The following is a 20,691-nucleotide window of genomic DNA, read 5'->3' on the forward strand; positions in this document are numbered from 1 at the left end:
ATCCCTATCAATAAACTCCGTCCGGATTATTTCATTTTTCTCCTGTCAACTCATTAATTTCACATCAATATATCAGATTGAATTTCACAGCTGTATCAATTCCCGGGAGAATTACGACAATGCGGACGTGTACTTTAACTCACTCTATAATCTATTTTTTTTTCCAGATAATAATTATGATAAAAATAATGATGCTGGTTAAAAAATTCGCATTCGCGAACGAAAAAATCTCTCTCTCTCTCGGGTTCTAATTATTTCAATTTAATTAAAGTCTTTTAAATTTTTTTTTCATTAAACTCTACGTAAACCAACTACGGCCTTCGAAGACACTAAACTCAACGCAATTTAAGCAACTGACGAAACATGCCCAAAAATCAATTACGGCATTCAAAATATATGGTCGACGTTCTATTACTTGATGCAAGTTCTCTGCAAAAGGGTAGTAAAATGGATAACAAACGTATAGGTAATTTCTTCAACCGAGGAATAAAAAATAATCAATTTGAATGAAATGGAAACATTTGGAAATTCATTATGATGATAATCTCGAGGCATTAATTAACTCAATGATATGATGGAGAGGGACTCTGTTGAAAAAAAAACTGAAATTATAACAATTAATTACTGAATTTTAGTTAATTTGTTGATGAAATTTCACGGAGAGTAGTCCATAAATTTTCCAAGAGTGGAAAAAATTATAATTTCCTTAGAGGAATTGATTTTTCAATAAATTGAGAATTTGTCTGAACTCTCCCGTAAAATTTCCACTCGGAAATTCCAAAATTTCCAACAGTGCCTCCACTATTGATGACTGGACAGCAAATAATTGAAATAATACAATCAATCAATGAGGTGAATGAAATAAAAATAAACAGGATAATTCACTCGCATCAATTTCTCACTTGGCTACTACGTCCTTGCGGCATTCTTTCGCAACAGTATATCATTAATTATTTAATAAAACCGTGAATTCCCGGACCAACGGCACAAAGGATCGGCAGGCAGCACGCGTGAGAATAATTAATCAATTTGAATAATGAAAAAAAACATAAGGAGTGATAAATGACATTGATAAAGAGTCAACTCAATGAAACAATTAAAGAAAACAAAAAGTACTCTGTCAATTTTGAAAGTGGCATTAATTACGTCAACGTAACTGAATCAAATAATTAATTGAATTAATTTAACTGGTTTGATTGATTTTTTTTCCATAATAATTGGTATCAAAAGTCTTAAAAATCAACGGGGATTCTCAGGAAGCATCTATTTCGAAGCATGCCCAAAAAATGTTTACGGCACACATATGTAGTCGAACTAATTGGTCTCTGTATATATAATTAAACAAATTAATATACTTTGCGATCCGTCCGGCGCGCGACGAAAACATTATAATCTAGTTCATATGATAACTCTCAGCCTTTCAAAAAATTATTTTTTGTTTACTCATAACTATTATTTTCATGTTATATTCTCATTACTGTTTCGTCTTTTTTTTTTAAAAACGTGAGCAGGCGGTATAAAAGTCTCATGTCATCGCGAGGGACCGTAGTGACTGCTCACGTCGACCTTTCACTTACATATGAATTTATGAATTAATTAATTATATTAATTAATCATTGAAACCGTCACGAGGAAATATCAATGGATATTGAATAGTCGTAATGTGAAAATCTTATGTAAAAATGCAACAGGAAGTTATTCTTAAGTGGAAAAGCCCCTGGGGCTTGACATTTTAGAATAAAATACTATCTCGAGACATAGATAATTCCTTGAATATAATTAAACGTACAAAATCGTGAATAACAAAAACATCGAGGCGAGTCTTCGTGAACAGCCACACACCGATAAAGACGTGCATCGAAGTGGTAATTTGTGATTGTTTTCTTTCATAAATTTTATCATTATCTGTTTCATGTGCGTTGTGATGTGTCAATGAACTGTTAGTGATTCGTTATGTTCTTGTTATGTCGGTGAGTGTCCAGTGTTAAATTTAATTAACATAAAAATGAAAAAGAAAGGTCACTAACGAACGTAATAATTAACCAGTGTTTGACGTAATGACGAAATAAATCAAAGAAAATAAAAAACAAAGTGGAATATCATCGTGAGGGATGAAACATTCAGAATTATGCAGAAATATTTTTTTTACTTCACAAATTCAGCCAAACTGGCAACGTAAAACTAAAAATTAATTCTCGATGGACAAATTCAAAATGTAGAAGTTAAAAATACTCCCCATAATCGAATGCCTTCCACCCCCACACCCAGAGAAATGATTTATCTGAATAAATTTCGGGTGGTCTGGTTACCTTAATGACTCACTGAGTGAAAAAATATTAATTAAATTCAAAAGCCTCATTTCTCTGAATCTATGATGTAAAGTATACATGTAAAGTGTAATATTATTGAAAAAAATAATAATGTAAAATGTGTGGGTTTCGTACACAATATCAATTAACGTGCACAAGAACAATACTGCCACGAGATTTTTGCGTGCAGGGCGGGTTCGTGCAGCCGCACGGAGCATTAACAGTGTGACAGACCTGGCTTTAACAGACACAACTTTAGCCCCAACGGCCATGTTCTCTTTACAGTAGATCGGGCCATACACTACGTGGTCCCATACGGGCGGATTATTAGCACGGTCCACAACGTCAATCTGAACCTCCACGGTTCGCGACAAGGGCGGATAGCCCTTGTCTTGTGCCATCGCCTCCAGCTTGTATGTCTCGCGCTACACCACATACGTATAACAAATGGAAAAAGAAAAAAGAACGTCGTTAGTCTTGTCTAGTGCTCGTGACAGATACTTAAAAACAAACTCATGGGAGTTGGTGGTTGGTGAAATTTTTTTGTGGATTTTTTTTTTTTGTTTTAAAATTTCATTTTTAACTTTGAGAGAAATTAGAAATCGCCTGATTGAAGGTACACTTTAAGCTGCGGTGTTTTAATTGAGATATTTTTTTTCTTCTCTGAGATGATTTTGTCTCTTCTTGGAAAAAAATCAAGGAATTAAAATATAATTGAAATCATAAATGAAAAATAAAGCGCATCGATCGTTCTCTCGCTCGTGTGAGGACGGAGGCAGCAGCTGGAGGCTGGAGGAGGGACACCAGGACGTCCCGATCGACGATCGTAGGCACCGTGGCTCTCGTGGCAACCTGTATATCACACCTAGGAAGTGTCAGTGTTTTTTATGGCACGTTAGTATTTTTTTTTCATCTCCCTCCTTTTATATTGCTCGTTAGCAACATGAGATTGTTGTTGCATGTTCGTAGGTACTTAGCGATCGTTTACAAACGATCTACATGTGGGCACTATCCTAAACGCCTTTTGTTTACTTATCTTTAAGTTTATTTAAACCCTGTAAAAATCACTCGACGATTCCCCGAATTTTTGTTAACCATTTGGAATCATCATTCCGTCGAATTCCCACAGTGTAACGACCATTATCGTTAGGTAATTATAAATTATATTACGACGATTGCAGTGTGCACGTTAACGTGGTAAATTATAATATATCATTATGACTAGGACAACACAATTGGTGTTGAGGAGCCAAATAATGCGTCATAATTTTTCTTTCTCCACTTGTGACACATTGACACAGTGGCCTGCTTGACACACGTGGGGAAACAATAATTATGGGCTTTTGTTAAATAATTTTATCACTCAATTAATTAGTAAAATTAGAAATGGGCGAGCTTTACTGGGCGCACCCACACGCCGCGCTTAACCATACGTGCTTTTATATTGACAAATAAATTGGTAACTCTCAATCATTTTCTCTTTCGTCGGAGGTATTGAGTGTTTGAATCGAGTTGATGGATTTAGGAGATTTGAAAAGTACGAGAGACAGGTGGAAAGTGAGTGATAGATGTTCAGTTGAATTTTCATTCGGTGTTCCGTGTTTTAGGTTTAAGGGGGAAGACAGTGTGAGACAGATTTGTGGGAAAGACGTGAGAATTACTGTGATTGTTGCAATTTTTTGAGATTCATGTTCTATTGAAAAGTCCAAACTGAATGAACAATTTGTAAATAATTTTTTTTGTTGGGTTATTGTGGAATAGTCTTTTTGGAATTGAGAATTGGTGAATTGGGAAGAAAGTTTAATATGAAAAAAAACTGTCAGTTGTTTCTATTATTAAAGGCTCTGTGAAGTCCTTGAAAAATCCCGCCTGACTAATATCGAAATAACTATTTGGTATATTTCAATTATTAATCAATTCTATTCGGGTTTCAATTACGTTAACTATATTATTCCTGAAGACGATCCTGTTAACTGTAGCTTGTCCCAACTGAACGCTAATTAAGCTCTCCTTGGAATGTCTCGATTAAAAAAAAACAGGTTTCCAAAAATAAAAACTTCTCTCCACCAAATGGATATGCCAAAAATATTTTTTCTCACCCCATGAATTTCTCTTCACGTCCAAAAAACATTACAAAATCCCCCCAACTCTCAATTCCCAATCACCATTCTCAATTCGCAAATGCCTATTCCGTGTAATGTCAATCCGATTTTCCAATAATTTCTCCAAATAATTAACAAAAAAAAAGACTCAGACAAGAGATAGAGAGCACTGCATGGCGCGGCACGGCATGTCTCTTGGTCTTGGTCATGTCGTGGCATACAAACCTGGCTTTCACCGACGTCACTACAGTACCCACTGTGACATTTTCTTTGATGTGAATGGGGCCGTATACATGCTCATCCCACAGAGGAGGTTTATTGTTTCTGTCTACGACGTCTAACTCAACGTCCACGTCAGCGGACAAGACTTCAGTCCCTTTGTCAGAGGCCCGCACCTTCAGGCGATACCTGTCTCGCTATTGGCAAAACATGGGCCGTCAAGTTACAGGACAATTTTCAGGGCCATTTTTTTAAAATTGTTGATGTTTTGTGGCTGTTGTTGTTGTTCTTTTTTTTTTAATAGCGAATTATCATTCCGAGACTTTGCGGAAGTTGTGTTTTTTTTTTTGGCATTGCAGACAAAGGCCGTATCTACACGCGATAATGTACAATGATGTTGAGTCGACAGTTGTCATTGATCGCGATAAATTTTCTCATCAATATGTCAGTGAATAATTTATCGATTGAAATAAATACGCAAGCCGAAGTCTGGTAGGTATCCTCGCGAGGGACTTTCATTGTATTTTATTAAAATCCCGGCGATTGACGAGCCAGATTTCGCTTAGCTCTGGAACACTCAAATATTATTTGTATTATGTTTCATGAAATTTGATTAACAATTACAACAAACAAAGGTTTTACAGTGAACGCCGCAGTACTGGTTTGGCGGCGGTAGGAGAGAATTGTAAAAATAATAATAATATATATAATGAATTCGATATATATGATTATATATCGAGTGTACAAGACGCAAATATTACTGGTGCTGCTACATATATTGTCAATAATTATAGCGATAAAATATTATTTGGTTTTGTGCTGCATTGCAAATAAATTACAACACTACTGTACAAGTATATCATGTTATGTATATTGTTTGAGAATTTTTTTTTTCGTTATTGTATATGATGATTTATCATATTATTCGTTGATGTATGGTACACAGGCTACGGCACGATGGATACCTACGCAGCTCGGGCTGAGCGTTGTGAGACAAAAATGGCAATAGTAAAATTTTTAAATGATAGAACGAGAAAAAAAAGAACAAAAACGTAAACTGAAATCATATAATTAAATGAACTTAATTTCACAGTAAATAAGGGTAATTATCGTATGACCGAGTGGAAATTTTGATCAGATTCAGGTCGGAGTTGATCAGGACAGGCCTGATGATGAATCAGGATGTGATTTTGAATTCATATTTGATCTGGCCTGATTGACCTGAACAGAATAATATTTCTGGGCTCAAATCAGAAAAATTATCCGTTTGCCAAATCTTTTTGTGGCAAATTGTCGATTGGATCAGTCAAACCTGACAACTACCGGATCAACTACTGATCTGACCTCAGGTCGACCTGATGCAATTTCCACTCGGGCTTTAAAAGTAAGGGAAAATTATTTGTAGAATATCATTCGAGTGACATTCGGCCGTTTTTTGTATATACTGGGCGACAAGAGCAATCAACAAAACGCACAAAAACATACGAATCAAAAGGATAAAAACAGAGCAAAAAAAAATTGAAAGAAAAACTTGACATCCAAACGAGCACGTTTTCAACAGAAAGGGGTAATTTACAGAACGTTAGGAGAAGCAGTACTCCGAATAATTGGAAACGTAGAATTCAAAAAATAGGACAGAGGAACTAAATAATTGATACGAATGAGAGTAAAAAAATAATGAATCAAACGCACTTGATGCACAGCATATATAAATGCGGAAATGTACTTCTCTCAATGAAAAGTATAACTGAATAAACGAATTAATAGTGAAAAAGAAGAGTTTCCTACTTACTGGAGCACAGCCCTTTTTTTAGTATTTTAATCGTTAATTTTTGTTCATCATGAAAATCCGAAGAAAGAAAATGGTGCAATAAAAGACAAACATAAACAATAATGAGACGAAATTAGTATGATTTTTTCTTCATCTTGTTTTCATAATTCTTTTCTTTCATACGAAATAAATGCAGGCAACGGCATGCAAGCAGAATGCGTTAAAAATAGGTTTTTCATTGATAAAATAAATTGGTAGGAAATTTGGAAATAATAGTTGATGAATTAGGTAGAAGGTAGAAGGCATTTGAATTGGATTTCAGTACAAATTTCGTATCCAATTTGGTATTTGGAATTAGGAGGGAGAGATATCAACTTTGTTTATGATTTTACTATCGTTGAAATGACGTTGTAAAAAAACCCTTATTAAAATAAAAATCGCTGTGGCACTCAACTATCGAATTTCCATGTCCCGTAATATGTATTCAACATCGATTGTTTGTAACATTGAGTCTGTATCGTGACAACAACGCATATACAACGGTATGCCGCCCCAATCACAGAAGAAAAAATGTCACACCACGGAGTCCGTTTAGTTAAACTCATTGTCATGTTTAACATATCATATAAATATCTTATTCATTATTATTTTCAAATAATTATCTTAAAAACTAGACCCGCGGTGCACACAATACAGTATCACCAAAGAATCGTCGTTTTTTATTTCATTGTTAATACCGAATCTAGGCTGCAATATGAGAAGTTGTGCCAGAAGGAAGAAAAGAAGAAGATTGATTAATTAGACAGCTACGAAGACAGTGTTAGGAGGCTAGAGTGGGAGAAACGAATGAGTGAGTGGAGAATATCATGATGATAAGGAAGAATCAAATAGTTTTAATTTAACGAGGAATTCTTCGTGAGCGAAGATTCCGAAAGATTGTGCGACTGAAGAAAGGGAATTCAGAGACTAGACGGAGAAACAAGAAAAGATACAATCTTCTTGTTATAATTATCAAGGGACAATGAGATAGTGTCCTTCATATTAGTTAGATCGATTGGGACATATCTAGTCTGAGAGTGTGAGTTATAAATAACGAGCGGGAGGAGCGAGAGAGCGCGATCCTTTTTCCTGTAAAGGATTCAAAAAACACATTCATCATCAATTAAATTGCAAGCATGTTTCAAGAAAAATAAATTCGCAATCTCTGTTCTTTAAGATTTTAGGTTAATTTGCGTTTTCTTTTTGGTTTTTTTTTAAATTGTCTGATGCACCACAAAATGCGTAGACGTTGAAGTACACCGTACGTGGGTGACTAAAATTCTGGTTTCCCACCTGCTCCTGGAAGTTTAAAAAACATCACTTCCCTTTTAAAAAATAACATTCTCATTAGTAGATTTTTCAGCTCCATCAAGACTAACAAAAGATGTAAATTCAATAACTAAAAAAATCAGAAAACAAACCTTAAAACAATTTTAGTTATTGGTTTATATTATCTCCAGTTTAATCCTTTTAGGCGTTAGTTTTATTATTATTAATTATTGGTATTAGTTAGATGTTTTTTAAAAATATTTAAGGGGACACTTGGGGATGACAAACAAAGTAGATTAATTAGACAAAGAGTGCACACGCAATCGATGAGTTAGGCTCCTAAAATCACGTTAGCCCCAGCCACAGTCTTCTTCAAAATAAATCAAACCGACCGACAAATGATAAATAAAATTTTTAATGATAATCTGCAATCAGGAATTTATCCTCATTTGACTCACCGACGATCGGAAATGGAATATCTGTTGTATCAATAAATTTCTAGAGGATTGATGATTTTATAACTCGAGGCTCACTCCATATGAGCATTTCAAACTCAAATATAATTATTATTTAATCAGAGTGGAAGACAGAGAAAGAGAGTGTGTGTTCTTTTCAAAAAATATATATATATATATATATATTAGCCCGAATTGGTCGATCGATTCAGGTACGTGAAGCATTTGAGGAATTCAGGCAGTAGCTAAGTATATTTACCATAGTGAACACATTGTGCATATCAATGGGAATTAAAAATTCTATACAAGTGCCGTAAAAACGTAACTCATTTATCAGTGAATGAGAAATAATGAATATCGATTTTTGAACGATATATTAGTATACAAAGTCTGTCTTGTTTTTCATTTTCTCCTCCCGAATTATTATTTAGCAGTAAAAAAATATATATATATCAATTAATTCGTGTTGTTAACGGAAATATTTAAACGTCGGCAGAAGGTGTACACTCAAGTTTATAAATATAATCTACGCAATCTAGGCGATTCTGGAATGCGATTAGCGTGTTATTAATATATTTGTTAACAATTAACAATTTGGGTACATGACGACTAAAGCGTGATGAGAGTAGCCAATGGAGAATTTATATTACATTATGTACAAGGGTCTCATATCAAGCTTTGTTTACGTTTAGTGGTAAGTACATTTGTACTGTTTTTTACAATAGCCCGAACGCCCACGTATTCCAGATATCGACATTGACGATACTGCTAAATAGGTCTTTATGATAGATTTTTGTATAGCATGTTAATAAAGACGAGGAAAAACAATAGTGAAAAAATGCAATACTCACGTCTAATGGCTTCTTCAATATTATCCAACCGGATTCGGGTTGAATTTCAAAGTATTCGAGATCTTGTCGATTGTTTGGTGAACTTAGGGAGTATATTATTGCACCATTATTGTCAGCATCCTCGTCAGATGCCGATACCCTGAGTATATTTGTGCCAATACTGGCGTCTTGCTTTACATTCTCGACGTATTTCTGAGGAGAATAACGTCTTAATTAGTTTGAGGGCTAAGATAATGGACCAGATTCCAACTAGCAGAATATAAACTTAATTAAACATAATTATCAGAGATTGTTTGGTAGTGAATGATATCCCCAGAATGATATCCTAAACCAGTAAAAAGGATTTTTCACTCATCAATTCATCATCCTGAATAGGATATTCGAAGTGAGAGCTTTAAATATTCGAGGGAGGTCAGCTGCTGGGATAGAGTCAGGTACTGGGACATTCCCTTCAGTCCATTCTAAGGTATACCCATCATTACCAAATCCTTTTAGAGTTGAAGACTAAAAGTGAGTCAAAGGGCTCTTGTATGCTAACTACATCTGACTGGCCAATGGAAATTGCTTACTTGACGATCGAAGAGCGGAGGATTGTCGTTGACATCTGTAATTTCAACCGTGAATGAACATACGCCCTCGAGCGATGGCTCACCCTGATCGGTTGCTTTCACTGTCACTGATACGAATTTGCCATCGTCTCCTTCTCGATCAAATACCTGGACAATAGAGATAATTAGTATCAGGGGGTGGTGGGATATGGGCGACCGTTGATGGATTCGGCTGGAAGTCACACTGAGAAAAAAAATTATTCTGATCTACATCCTTGAGTTGTGCATCAATAGCTAGTAATTAATAATTATAGTCAACTACTCGTTACTTTCAATGAATGTCATCAGGAAAATAATTTCTTATTTCTTAGTTGACCTCCATGTGGACGCTCGGAGTGTCCACGTGGAAGCTATCAAGTTTATTCGATATCACTGGCTCCAGATAATTGAACAATGCAATTGAACGACTCAACAATTTTGCATTAATGGGCTATCAATATTTCTGCATTGCGTATTGTTACTTTATGTTCGTTTCAATTATCTAATTGGACGATACACTTTCGGGTTGATTTCCACGAGATGCGATGTAACTAACTGTATCACTGAATTTGCAGAATAATTTGTTTCCTTTATTTTTTTGTATTGAATACAATAGTTTCAGGTAAATAACAGCAGCCGCTGCTCATTTATCTCGATGAATTTAAATTCATCACGTCATTACTTTGAATAAATAAAATTGTGATGCATTAATGCAATTGTTTGAAGTTATCGTTCATCAGTTGCACTCTTGTCGTAGTGAATTTACATATTAAATTGCAACTGTGGCTTATTTTTCTGATTTATACCGTAAGCGAAATGAAGGAAAGTAGAAACAAACTGATGGAATATTTCATCTCAAATGCCAGATAAACATCATCAAAGTATTCGCATGTGAAATTAACGTAGAAGTTGATAAGAATAATTGGTTTCGATTGATCCTCCTTATCAAAGGTAAATATATACCTTATTCGTCGAGATTTGTCCAGTTTCTTCGTCGACAGTGAATTTCGTTCCCTTCTGATTGGGCTGCTGGACAATGGAGTACTTGACCTGTCCATTGACCCCCTTATCCTCATCAGTAGCCTGTACTTTGATGACAGGACTACCATTGGATGCTCCCTCCTCGACTTTCGGTGAATAGCTACCGCACTCCTTGAACACTGGCTTGTTATCATTAACATCAGTGATAAAAACAACAACAACGGCTGTACTGGTGTGAATATTTTTCTTTCCATCGGGACAACAAGCGCCATCGTCCATTGCTGTTACATTCAACTCGTATTTGTCACGATCTAGTGATATGTCTGAGCCACGCAGACGAATAACGCCGGTTATCTCCTCGATGACGAACTGCCCGGATTCCGTCTTAGCTCCGACAAAACCAAAGCGCACGTTGTCACCGTCCTTGTCTGAGGCAACAACGGTCGTCACCAAGGTGTTAGCCCCGGCGTTCTCGTCCACGTTTGGCGTGTAAACTTGTTGTGAAAATTTTGGCTCTTCATCGTTTTTATTTTTCGTGTATATCCGAACTGTTGCTTGGCCTGTCTTCGGAGGAACACCTGGAGTGATAAATTTATTAGTGAGATTGACTTTCGGCTCGTGAATGTACAGTTTGAGTGGTCGTGTAGAAAAATCGTTATGTGCTGAACATCTCTCAGAAATGGCCATAAAAAATCAATAACAAATTTAAGAGTTCAATTCACAATCAGTCAAAAATATCCCGAATACTCGCTCATAAATTCCAAATGCTAAACATTATTTAAAAATCCATTCACACGCTATTTCTGGCAAAACGAATTCACTGAATATGAGCTACCATTATTCCCTTTTCAAAGAAGCAAATTTCAGTAATACAAAGTGTAGTCATACTATGGAAGGCGGTTCACAAAATCGATAAAACAATTGTCCTACAAATTTCTGGGAAATCTATGACGAAATTTACATGACGAGCGTTAAATTCTGTTACTCCCAATGCATTCAAATTTCCCTTTATGAACTACGTTTTGTTCAAATCTAGAAATCTGTGAAACTCGGCGAATTCCATTTGCAGGGTGTTTTCACCCGTTTTCAGTGCATTAAAAAGATTATCCTGTCATTACATAATTCCCTGATTTATGCAGATTATGATATATCCACTTCAATAATTTTTATGAAGTTTTTGAATTATTTCAATACATTTTACGGAATAAATCGTAGACTTCACAATTTCAATTTCAACTCACACTTTTCATTGGGTTTTATTTTTGTTCCGGATCACACGAAGCGAAAAATTCAATAAAACTCGCCCGAAAAAAAACCTGAAAATTGTTTCGAAACGAAATCCACGAACGAAGTGAAATTCAATAAAAACTGTGAGTCGGGACTGATTGTAGGAACCACCACGTGAATTCTACGATTTTTTCCCTAAAATTTCCCCAACGATTGAGAAGTTTTACCGAATAAAATATAAATGCTTCACAGGTATCATAAAAATTCACTCAACGTTTCAGATTTCTTCTCTTTCATTCCGAGATGTTCAATTTTAGGGAATGTATTTTTCCCTCTTTCCCCAGTTATTCACACTAACTATTTCCCTTCACACAATTTTCCACAATCGATAAATAAACTTCCGACGACGTCTCTGAACCCTTCTGAAAGATCTTCAGCACAAAAAAAAATTCCAAGCACAACTATACCTTTATCTTTAGCAGTAACCACAAACTCGTAGTAAGCATTATTATTATCAGCATCTAATTGTTTGTTGTTGACAATGAGTCCGCTGGAATCCACACTGAAGTGATCATCTGATACGAGATACTCGATATCTGCATTGCTCCCCGAATCCGCATCAGTGGCTTTGACTTTGAGTATGCTGGTACCCAATGCAATGTCCTCATCCACATTATGAGCCTGATAATCGGGCAGCTCAAACTTGGGTGCATTATCGTTAACATCAGACACCCTTATGGTCAACTAAATAACACGACATAATGAGCTCATAATTATTGGCTTTCACGAGTTTGTTCTTAAAAAGTCCAATCATATTTAACGATCAATAAATTTACCTCAACTGACGTTGAAAATCCACCAGAATCTTCGGTGGCCGTTACCACTAGAGTATAAATGTGGGGCTGTCGTACATCCTCAAAGTCCAATTCCTTGGCAAGTTTCACTATGCCAGAAGTTGGTCCAATATTGAAAGTTCCAGCGGCTCCCTGACTCTGTGCTTTCAGTGTGTAACGAATTTCACGATCGGCAAAAGACTTGGCTTTGACGGATATAATACTGCAGGAAACAAGTTGCAGAGTTAACATTTATCGTATTAGACTGGCATTTTATGAGGACTTTTTGGCCATTATTCTGGAGAGGAAAAAAACTGACGGGGGATGACCGTGTCCGTAGCACCGAGGTTTGGTCTCTTTGATACGCTCGGTGGACTCCAGAGGTCAGGAGCTCACGATGGATTATGAGAAATAAATTGAGTGTGATCCATGAGGCTATTGCTCTCCCCGGAATAGTTCAGAATTTTTATATTCGTTTGCTCGATGTATACGAAACAAAAAGTTAACCATTTATCAAATGCTTGCATTGTCCAACCGTTTATATCGAAGTGAGGCATTTGCCTTTGTAGTCTTACCTCGGTATTTATCTCCGGGTACTTCATTGTTCTATTAACACGGTTCACTTAACGATTCTCAAGCACAATAATTACTACTAATTTTCCGTAAATGTCTGCAAATTTCCGGGGCTAAACAACTTGGAAATCCTGAACGATTTCTCTGGCGTGGGGTACGCTGAGAAGAATAGTTAGTTCAGGACGCCGCCACAAGGGTTCCAACGCGCCACTGCCGCCCTGTTGCGCAAATAAAAATCCCTAGACCGCTAGTAACCGACGCTATCCCTCCGCAGGATGCGTGAGGATCAGTACGCGAAGATCGTTTCCCCGAATATTCATTGTTTTCCGATAAGTATTCATTTATTCAGATCCGTATTACCTTTGCCATACTCGTGGAGTAAGATTCTCATAAGTGAAACATAATCAGGCCAATCAACGGGATATTATTTACATAAATTAATCCTTCTCGGAAACAACTGAACGTTCGGCACGACGCGGTAAATAAAATAATCCGGAATCGAGCATAGCCTGTACTCAATGTAAGTGAATATCCGATTTTTGGCAGTAATGAGGACAAAATCATTGTCCCACGGGTTATCAAGTGTAATTATAATAGTTTAATTACGGTTAATCTTCGATACGCGTTCTTACTGTGGCATAAATCATCACCAGATGGCGGTACTTGGCCTGACGCCATGATGAAATCAGGATTATTGTAACCGATCGTTTCGTTTATATTCCTGATATTGTTGTAACCAGTGATCAGTGAGTGTGGTGAAATAATTCGTAATATTTAGTAATCGGGTGTGAGTTTGCGTGAGTGATCGAGTCAGTATTTTCGGTGCAGTGTTGTTTTGGTGATGCCAGGTCAGTGATTTGACAAATAGTGAACACACAAACATGGGACACGGAGCTATTGCTGAAAATCCTCCAGGTAAGCTCTTTCAGAATTTCTCTTTATCCGCAAATTTTTCGTTATTCATGAGCGGTTAAGTACATATGACGATGATCCACGTTCTTGTGTTGTTTGCTCAGTTTCCAGGACATAATAAAGTGATGGAAATATCGATTTTACCATTCTAAAGCGAATATACTAGAATCTAGTATATTTTATACTTGATTTAGGTTTTTTTCTGGTTTTGGGGAGGGAAAATAAATGCCAAAACTCGATATCCAACATAATCGATAGTGAAAATGGACTAACTCAGTGTCTTTCTTCTGGTTCTCTGGTATATCAGTTTGATAAGTCGGCAGGTAGAACTGTGGCGCCCGTTTTCCGCCGACAATCGATAATCGTTCCTCCGGAGTCGACTGAAAGTGCTTCTCATCGATCCTTCCATTTTGATCCTCTGCTTTCACGTACAGCACATACTCCATATCCAATTGAAAGACATCAGTGCCCCTGGTACGTACCACACCCGAGCGTTCATCGACCTCAAATCGACCACCAGCTGTTGGACAATTTAAATGACCAAATCGTTAATGAAGTCTCACCATATCATCAAGATTAAATTCAATTGTTTTATCACATTATAACTCACTTCGATCACGAACAATGAAATAGTGGATATTGTGATCAGTATCTGGATCTCGTGCCTGGAGTGTGAACACGTGGGTGTTGGGTGGTGCATTCAACTGTACCACAGCCTGCATCGGCAGGGGCTTGTTTATGAAGTACGGTGGCTCGTCGTTAACGTCCTTGATGTTGATTATCACACGCTGATTGTCGGTGTCTGGAATTTAAATCATCAGTTGAAATCCAAGTTGTGATTTCCGGAGATTCGTGATTAAATGTTATTGTGTTAGAGTGTCTCTCAAAAAACCTGAGATTTGGAACCAGTGGTTCGAGATAATTTATGTTAACTAATGATTTTTTGACTGGCATGCAGTGTGAGGAATTATCTTTTGTTACTTACATTGAAGCTCTTTTGTTGCCAAAGAAGTTTGTGATTAAGTGGGTTGTGATTTTTGGAAAGAAAAAATTATGGATTAGTCAGGCTGTTCTGTGCTGGTCGGGTATAACTGACAGAAGTGCAGTCCCAGGGCCTCTTGAATTCTCTTCTGATCGAGACGATCTGTCCGATCACATCTTCAATTATTCAATTTCTTCTTTCATTTTTGAATGGAAAATTCATTCTTTAGAAAATCATTCTCACGTGAAGAGAAAATACCCCCAAATTTTCCTATTTATTTTTACCTTTGGCCCAGACGATCTGTCCAGTTATACCTTCAATTTATTCTAGTCTAAATATATTTCCGCAATTCAGAGATTCAGTGGAATAATGTTATAAGTAGATTCTACAAATTGAGGGCAGACCTGCGGTGACGAAATAATTTCATTCTTTTTTAATTCCGAAATTTTGTCCTGCCTCTAGAGGAAAACATGGATGAGTTATCAGGGACAAAGCCAACGCTATTGAGGAGCTACTGCCTGTTTCGATAGCGCCTTAAATTCGATTTATTTCTTGTCGTTGAATCGCGCACGTGACATGGAGAACGTAATCCGAAGAATGACATCCAAGTCTGATTCAATTTTTTCGCACTATCGTTTTTAATTTAATTTTCGTGAAAATAGTACCAGACTTTCGTAGCTTTGGATCTTTCTTATTGGAGCTATCTGGGTGGAATTGATTTCCAAGTGTCGGGGTTGGCGGATAAATTTAGGATTTAGATTGGCGACCGGATGTCCGTATGTAGGTCTGGCTGGACGTGAGTACCAATCGGTATAACTCCGGGGGTTCGACGGAGTGGTTTGTATTTTATTCGCGTATTTATAGCGACTCGATGTACGTTGCAATGGAAATGAGAATCAATGGGCATCAATTATCTATTATCTGAGAGAATTATTCTTGGAAATAATTACTCGGGGAAGTATCGTAATGCAGTCGAGGAGATAATAATCATTGAATGAAAACAATCTGTAAAAATGACTTCTGCAAACAGAAACTTTATGACAAAGTTGATAAATTGTCTGTTCGGATAATTGCTCCCATTATTTTCCACATTATGCAATCATTAAAAGATTGTAAACTGTTATCGCATTAAATTAAAAAATTAAAGCAGAAGCCAGATTAATCATCCTCGTGTTATTGGAGAAAATTCATCTCATCTTCTCGCGAAAAAGCTTTTCCTTAAAGGGGAGACAAAAAGTATTGACAAAAGACTTGAAAAAGTTTCCTCGTTATTGCACAATTTCCATCGTGATATTTCATACTTTGTGTCCACTTAAAATGCAAAAATTCAGCTCCGTTATGACAGAGAAAAAACTATCGCGAAAAATCCTTTTTGCAATTTAGACGTCGCTTGCATTTTCGTAATCCCTTGTACAGAGACTGAGTCACGTTAAAAAAAATGGGGGAAAAAAAGTTCACTCTTTGTTGATGGAACACGGTTGTCATTTTTCGGGTTAATTCGTTTAACCGCTGATGCCCGAAATGTCCCTGTAGTGAAGCGACAAGTCAAAGCTTATTTCACGTTGAATTCAATAGCGAATAAAAAATGGTGAACGACCATTTGACTTTAACTTAAATTTTTATCCAGTATTACAAATATGAGTACCTTGTTTCACTTGTTTCGCGAAATGTAGGAAACTTTTAATTCACTCATAAAGTCGACGAGTTCATTGGAATCAATTGAATTAAAAGTTACTAAACGTGGGTTCTTTCTAAAATAGAAAAGAGGGTGAGCTCACGATAAAAGAATTTTCAACAAGTGATCAATTTATTTCGTTATTCCACTGAACTCTGGAAAAGCCGCAGAATAAAGCCCACAACCGAAAAAATTAAGTGAAAATTCAACTAAAAAGCTGTTGGGTCTTTTTGTTTAAATTAAAATAATACCGTTGTCGAATCGACATGGGTAAGCGTCTGGGTAGAGGAGACACCAAGAATCTGTCAAAGTCCCCCGGAAAAGTAAAAGACACCATTAAGAATCCAGAAAATAATAGAAAAGATGAAGAACCAAATTCGTGAATTGAACAATTGATTTTTTCGTTCTTAATTACAATTTTGATAATGACAGAAAAATTCCGAAAAAAAAAATTGTTCATTCCCAACCCCCGAAAGCCCCAAATGGTCCCTGAAATAAAAGCCTTACTCTGATTAGTAATCGTAACCCAAAAATCAATATTTTTCTCCGGTCCAAGTTCCTCGTAATCCCACTTCTGCTTCACCCTGACGGATCCATTAGTCATCACCGTAACCCATTGGTTTTCATCTCTGATTCTGTACGCCTCCTTCTCGGTCTCCTTTTCAAGTGAGAAAACGATCTTCCCCTCGGCATCGCCCTCGGACTCTAGGAACTCGACCTTCTTGGTGGGCCTGACAGCCCTGGTGACCCTCCTCTTCTGAATCCTGTGGACTTCCGGCTCACCGTCAACCATTTCAGATGACAAGAACTTGATGATAGCCCTCGCTGGTCTCAGGGTGCTCCTGCTGGGTGTCCGAAGATCATGAGCATCGATCATCACTTCGAATTCACTGTCCTCATCAATCCCACCATCTGGCTCATCAGCGAACAGTAGTTCTCCAGTCTGTGGGACAATGATAACCGCATTGGTTGGTGTAATGAGCTTGTAGGCGACCTTATCCCCATCAGCATCCTTAGCAGACACTCTCCCAATCGTAGCAAATCTCTTCCACTTGGATGCTCCTGGTTTCTCAAGTGTTTCCACATTCATCGGGCGCAATTCGAAACTGTACTCCTCACGATCAAACTCTGGACTGTTATCATTCTCATCCAAAACATTAACCACACCAGTGATCTTGGATGTACTGATGTAATTGGCATCGGATGCATGAATGATCACTGTGTAAATTTTCCTGGCTTCGCGGTCCAGGGGTTTAGACGTCACAACTCTAACCCCCTGACTTGGCCTCTTGAGGGTGAGATTAAATCCGGTTTCGGTTGATGTTTCCTCAGTCAGGGCAAATGCACGTTCACCAGAATCATCTGGTAGTATTGTATAATGCACTGGAAAACTTCCGTGGGCGTGTAGTACAGGAAATTCATCGACAACTGTACCTGGTGGTGAATTCTCCATCACCTCACCCTGTCCTAATTCCTCGTGTGAAAATGTCAACATGTTGCCACGATTTATCACAAATAAATGTACATCGTGAATTTCTGTTCTGTTAATCATATCCTCGAGGACGAGTAGATTCACTGGCTTGTTGACTAGTGGTGTTAGATCAGATGTTGTCATCACCATACCATTTTCAAGGACTGTGAAGTACTTGGAGAAACCTGTCTCGAGTAAGTGGTAGTTGGAGCAATGTGTTTTGTCGTGTTTCAACTGCATCACTTCGAAGCCAGGGTATACGTCGTGGGGCACCACTGATACTTTAGCATTTGTTGGTGACGTGACTATTGTCACCAGGAGAATAACTCCCACGATTGTATGCCACATTTTGCCGGTTGTTACCTAACCACGGGGGAAGCCGGTACTAGAGCATGGGTGCCAATCTGTTCTGTAACAGATAAGTCGAGGTGTCATTAATTATTTGGGTGATTTGTGGGGAGGGAAGTGGATACAATTATGATAATTAAATTAATTAAAAGTCTTGGTGCCAAAATAAGGCTCTCTGGCCTTCCAACGATTTCTGAAAGAGACTCCACAGCTAGACAGATCTTCTTCTCTGCGACTCATCACGATCATTAACTAAGACCGGGATCAACAAGTCAATTGAACTAATTCCGTTTTTTCTGACCCGCATCGATGGAAATACTGAAAATCAACTTCTCCGCTGGCATCTGGACACCACGGATTCATGAACCATCACCACTGACCCCCCGTCCAGACAATCCCCACTGAGGGTCATTGCCAACTGACAATAGCCCCCCAGTGGGCCCCATATCTACTGAGTCCCACATAGATACAACTATATTGTCACCACCGGAAGCAACAACTGTCGCGTACAGATTCACGTATTGTTATTTAGTAACCCCTCCCAGTAGCCATTTGATTTTATTCTCGCCTCGAGTTACTGTGACGTCTGTCTTTATCTTGCGGCAATTGCACCGGACGTGAGATCACCCGCGGGTCGTTTAAACCTCATGAGAGAGAACGGAAAGGGTCGGAAAAAAAATATAGAGGAAAAAACTGAGTTGTTGAGGCTGTTGTGATAATGGTCATAACCAGGCGTTTAAGATTCCATCGGGGGGGGGCAGAGGGTGAGCAGATGCTGGTGGGGTCTGGGGGGTGGCTGAGGGGGCGGGGAAGAGTGAAGGGGAATTATATTCAAGTCCCGTAGAAATACGACACCTAATCCACGTCTTGAAGCGTATTAAGTAACTGCCTTCAGCTGGCACAAGCCGGAGGCAACTCGAGTTTTATATCGAAAAACGATACATCGAGGGCACATCGTGACTTGTCGAGATGCAGATATTTTGTTTCGGTTTTTTTTGAGAGAGCCGGATGCAAATTTATGGAAATGGGGGTTCGGTGGACGTTTTCGGGAGTTGTTTGAGGCGAAGTCACTCCATTTGTTGGGTGGTTGGGTTTTGTATTGAGTGGGATACAAAATGACGAGAAAGTGCGATGTCAATGCGATTGTTGATGATCGAACCGAATTTGATGAGTATTAAATTATTGTGGGATTTTACCGAGTGGAAGGGGAGGAATATTTCAGGAAAAATTAGCCCTCCGTTTGGTAAATGTGGGTTTATGGATTTTTTCATGTTTAAATTGGTAATTATAGGTCAAGGGAAAATTTTTGAAAGGGTTTTGACGGATTGGAAAATCGGTGTTCTGTTCTTCTCTAAATATATGGTATATTGCTTCATGTATTTTATTTTAACATGATTCGTTGAGCTGCAAATACATTCTGTTGTGCTTTTTACGAGAGGCGGATGCAAATTTATGGAAATGGGGGTTGAGAGGATGATTTTGAAATTTATTGGAGGGAAAGTGACTTCATTTATTGAACAATATTGGGAGAGATAGAAAATGTAGATGACTTGCATTATTGATTCGTGATTGAAATTTTGATTTTATGGAGGGAATCATAAATTATCATTCTCGGGAATTTGATGAACATGAAGGGTTTGGTAAGATAGAAGTTTAAACGAATCTGACTCATCAAATTCGTTGATTCTAGTGGAAAAGTTCTTGATTAATTCATGGAAATCAGGATGAGTAATTACAATCCGGCAGAATCACAATGAATATTAGCATTTTGAGTTGTTATCAGTTTAAAGATTCGAGGGGTCCTAGATCTCAACTACTAGTCAATATTGATGTTCCAATTAATTCGGGGAATCCCAAACGAGCCATTGAGAATTCAAATGAAGTACCGAAAATTCGAGTAAACTTCTCGTATTTTCTAAAGATCTGCAATTCAATTCAGTCTCTCTCTCTGAATTTTGTCTATTTTATCTCGTTTTCAACGTAACAATTTATTGTTAAATGTAACAGTGGAATATTTGCACGATCGCGCTTACTTTCTCAGTCGAAAACTCCATTTTTGCTGAATAAAAATATGAGCGAAATTGAAA

At 37.5% G+C, this 20,691-nt stretch overlaps 1 protein-coding gene across 7 annotated transcripts in view; it reads right to left on the bottom strand.

Moving 5' to 3' along the window:
• Nucleotides 1–20,691, bottom strand: part of LOC135166262 (neural-cadherin) — a 113,829-nt gene that overhangs the window by 75,654 nt on the left and 17,484 nt on the right. For 2 of the 7 annotated variants that reach the window (XM_064128359.1, XM_064128362.1), the window contains exons 2-11: nt 17,293–18,665; nt 17,037–17,087; nt 14,739–14,930; nt 14,402–14,648; nt 12,647–12,866; nt 12,278–12,554; nt 10,566–11,161; nt 9,585–9,731; nt 9,016–9,207; nt 2,544–2,734 (exon numbers count right to left, since the gene is read on the bottom strand). In XM_064128359.1, the coding sequence (XP_063984429.1) occupies nt 2,544–2,734; nt 9,016–9,207; nt 9,585–9,731; nt 10,566–11,161; nt 12,278–12,554; nt 12,647–12,866; nt 14,402–14,648; nt 14,739–14,930; nt 17,037–17,087; nt 17,293–18,604 (3,425 nt within the window). In that variant the 5' untranslated portion in view covers nt 18,605–18,665. Of the gene's footprint in view, nt 1–2,543; nt 2,735–4,636; nt 4,828–9,015; nt 9,208–9,584; nt 9,732–10,565; nt 11,162–12,277; nt 12,555–12,646; nt 12,867–14,401; nt 14,649–14,738; nt 14,931–17,036; nt 17,088–17,292; nt 18,666–20,691 lie in introns of all 7 variants that reach the window. The other 5 variants (XM_064128363.1, XM_064128360.1, XM_064128361.1 and 2 more) reach the window with 4 other exon arrangements.

The sequence above is a fragment of the Diachasmimorpha longicaudata genome, chromosome 9, assembly GCF_034640455.1.
Source record: "Diachasmimorpha longicaudata isolate KC_UGA_2023 chromosome 9, iyDiaLong2, whole genome shotgun sequence".
NCBI classification, from domain to species: domain Eukaryota; kingdom Metazoa; phylum Arthropoda; class Insecta; order Hymenoptera; family Braconidae; genus Diachasmimorpha; species Diachasmimorpha longicaudata.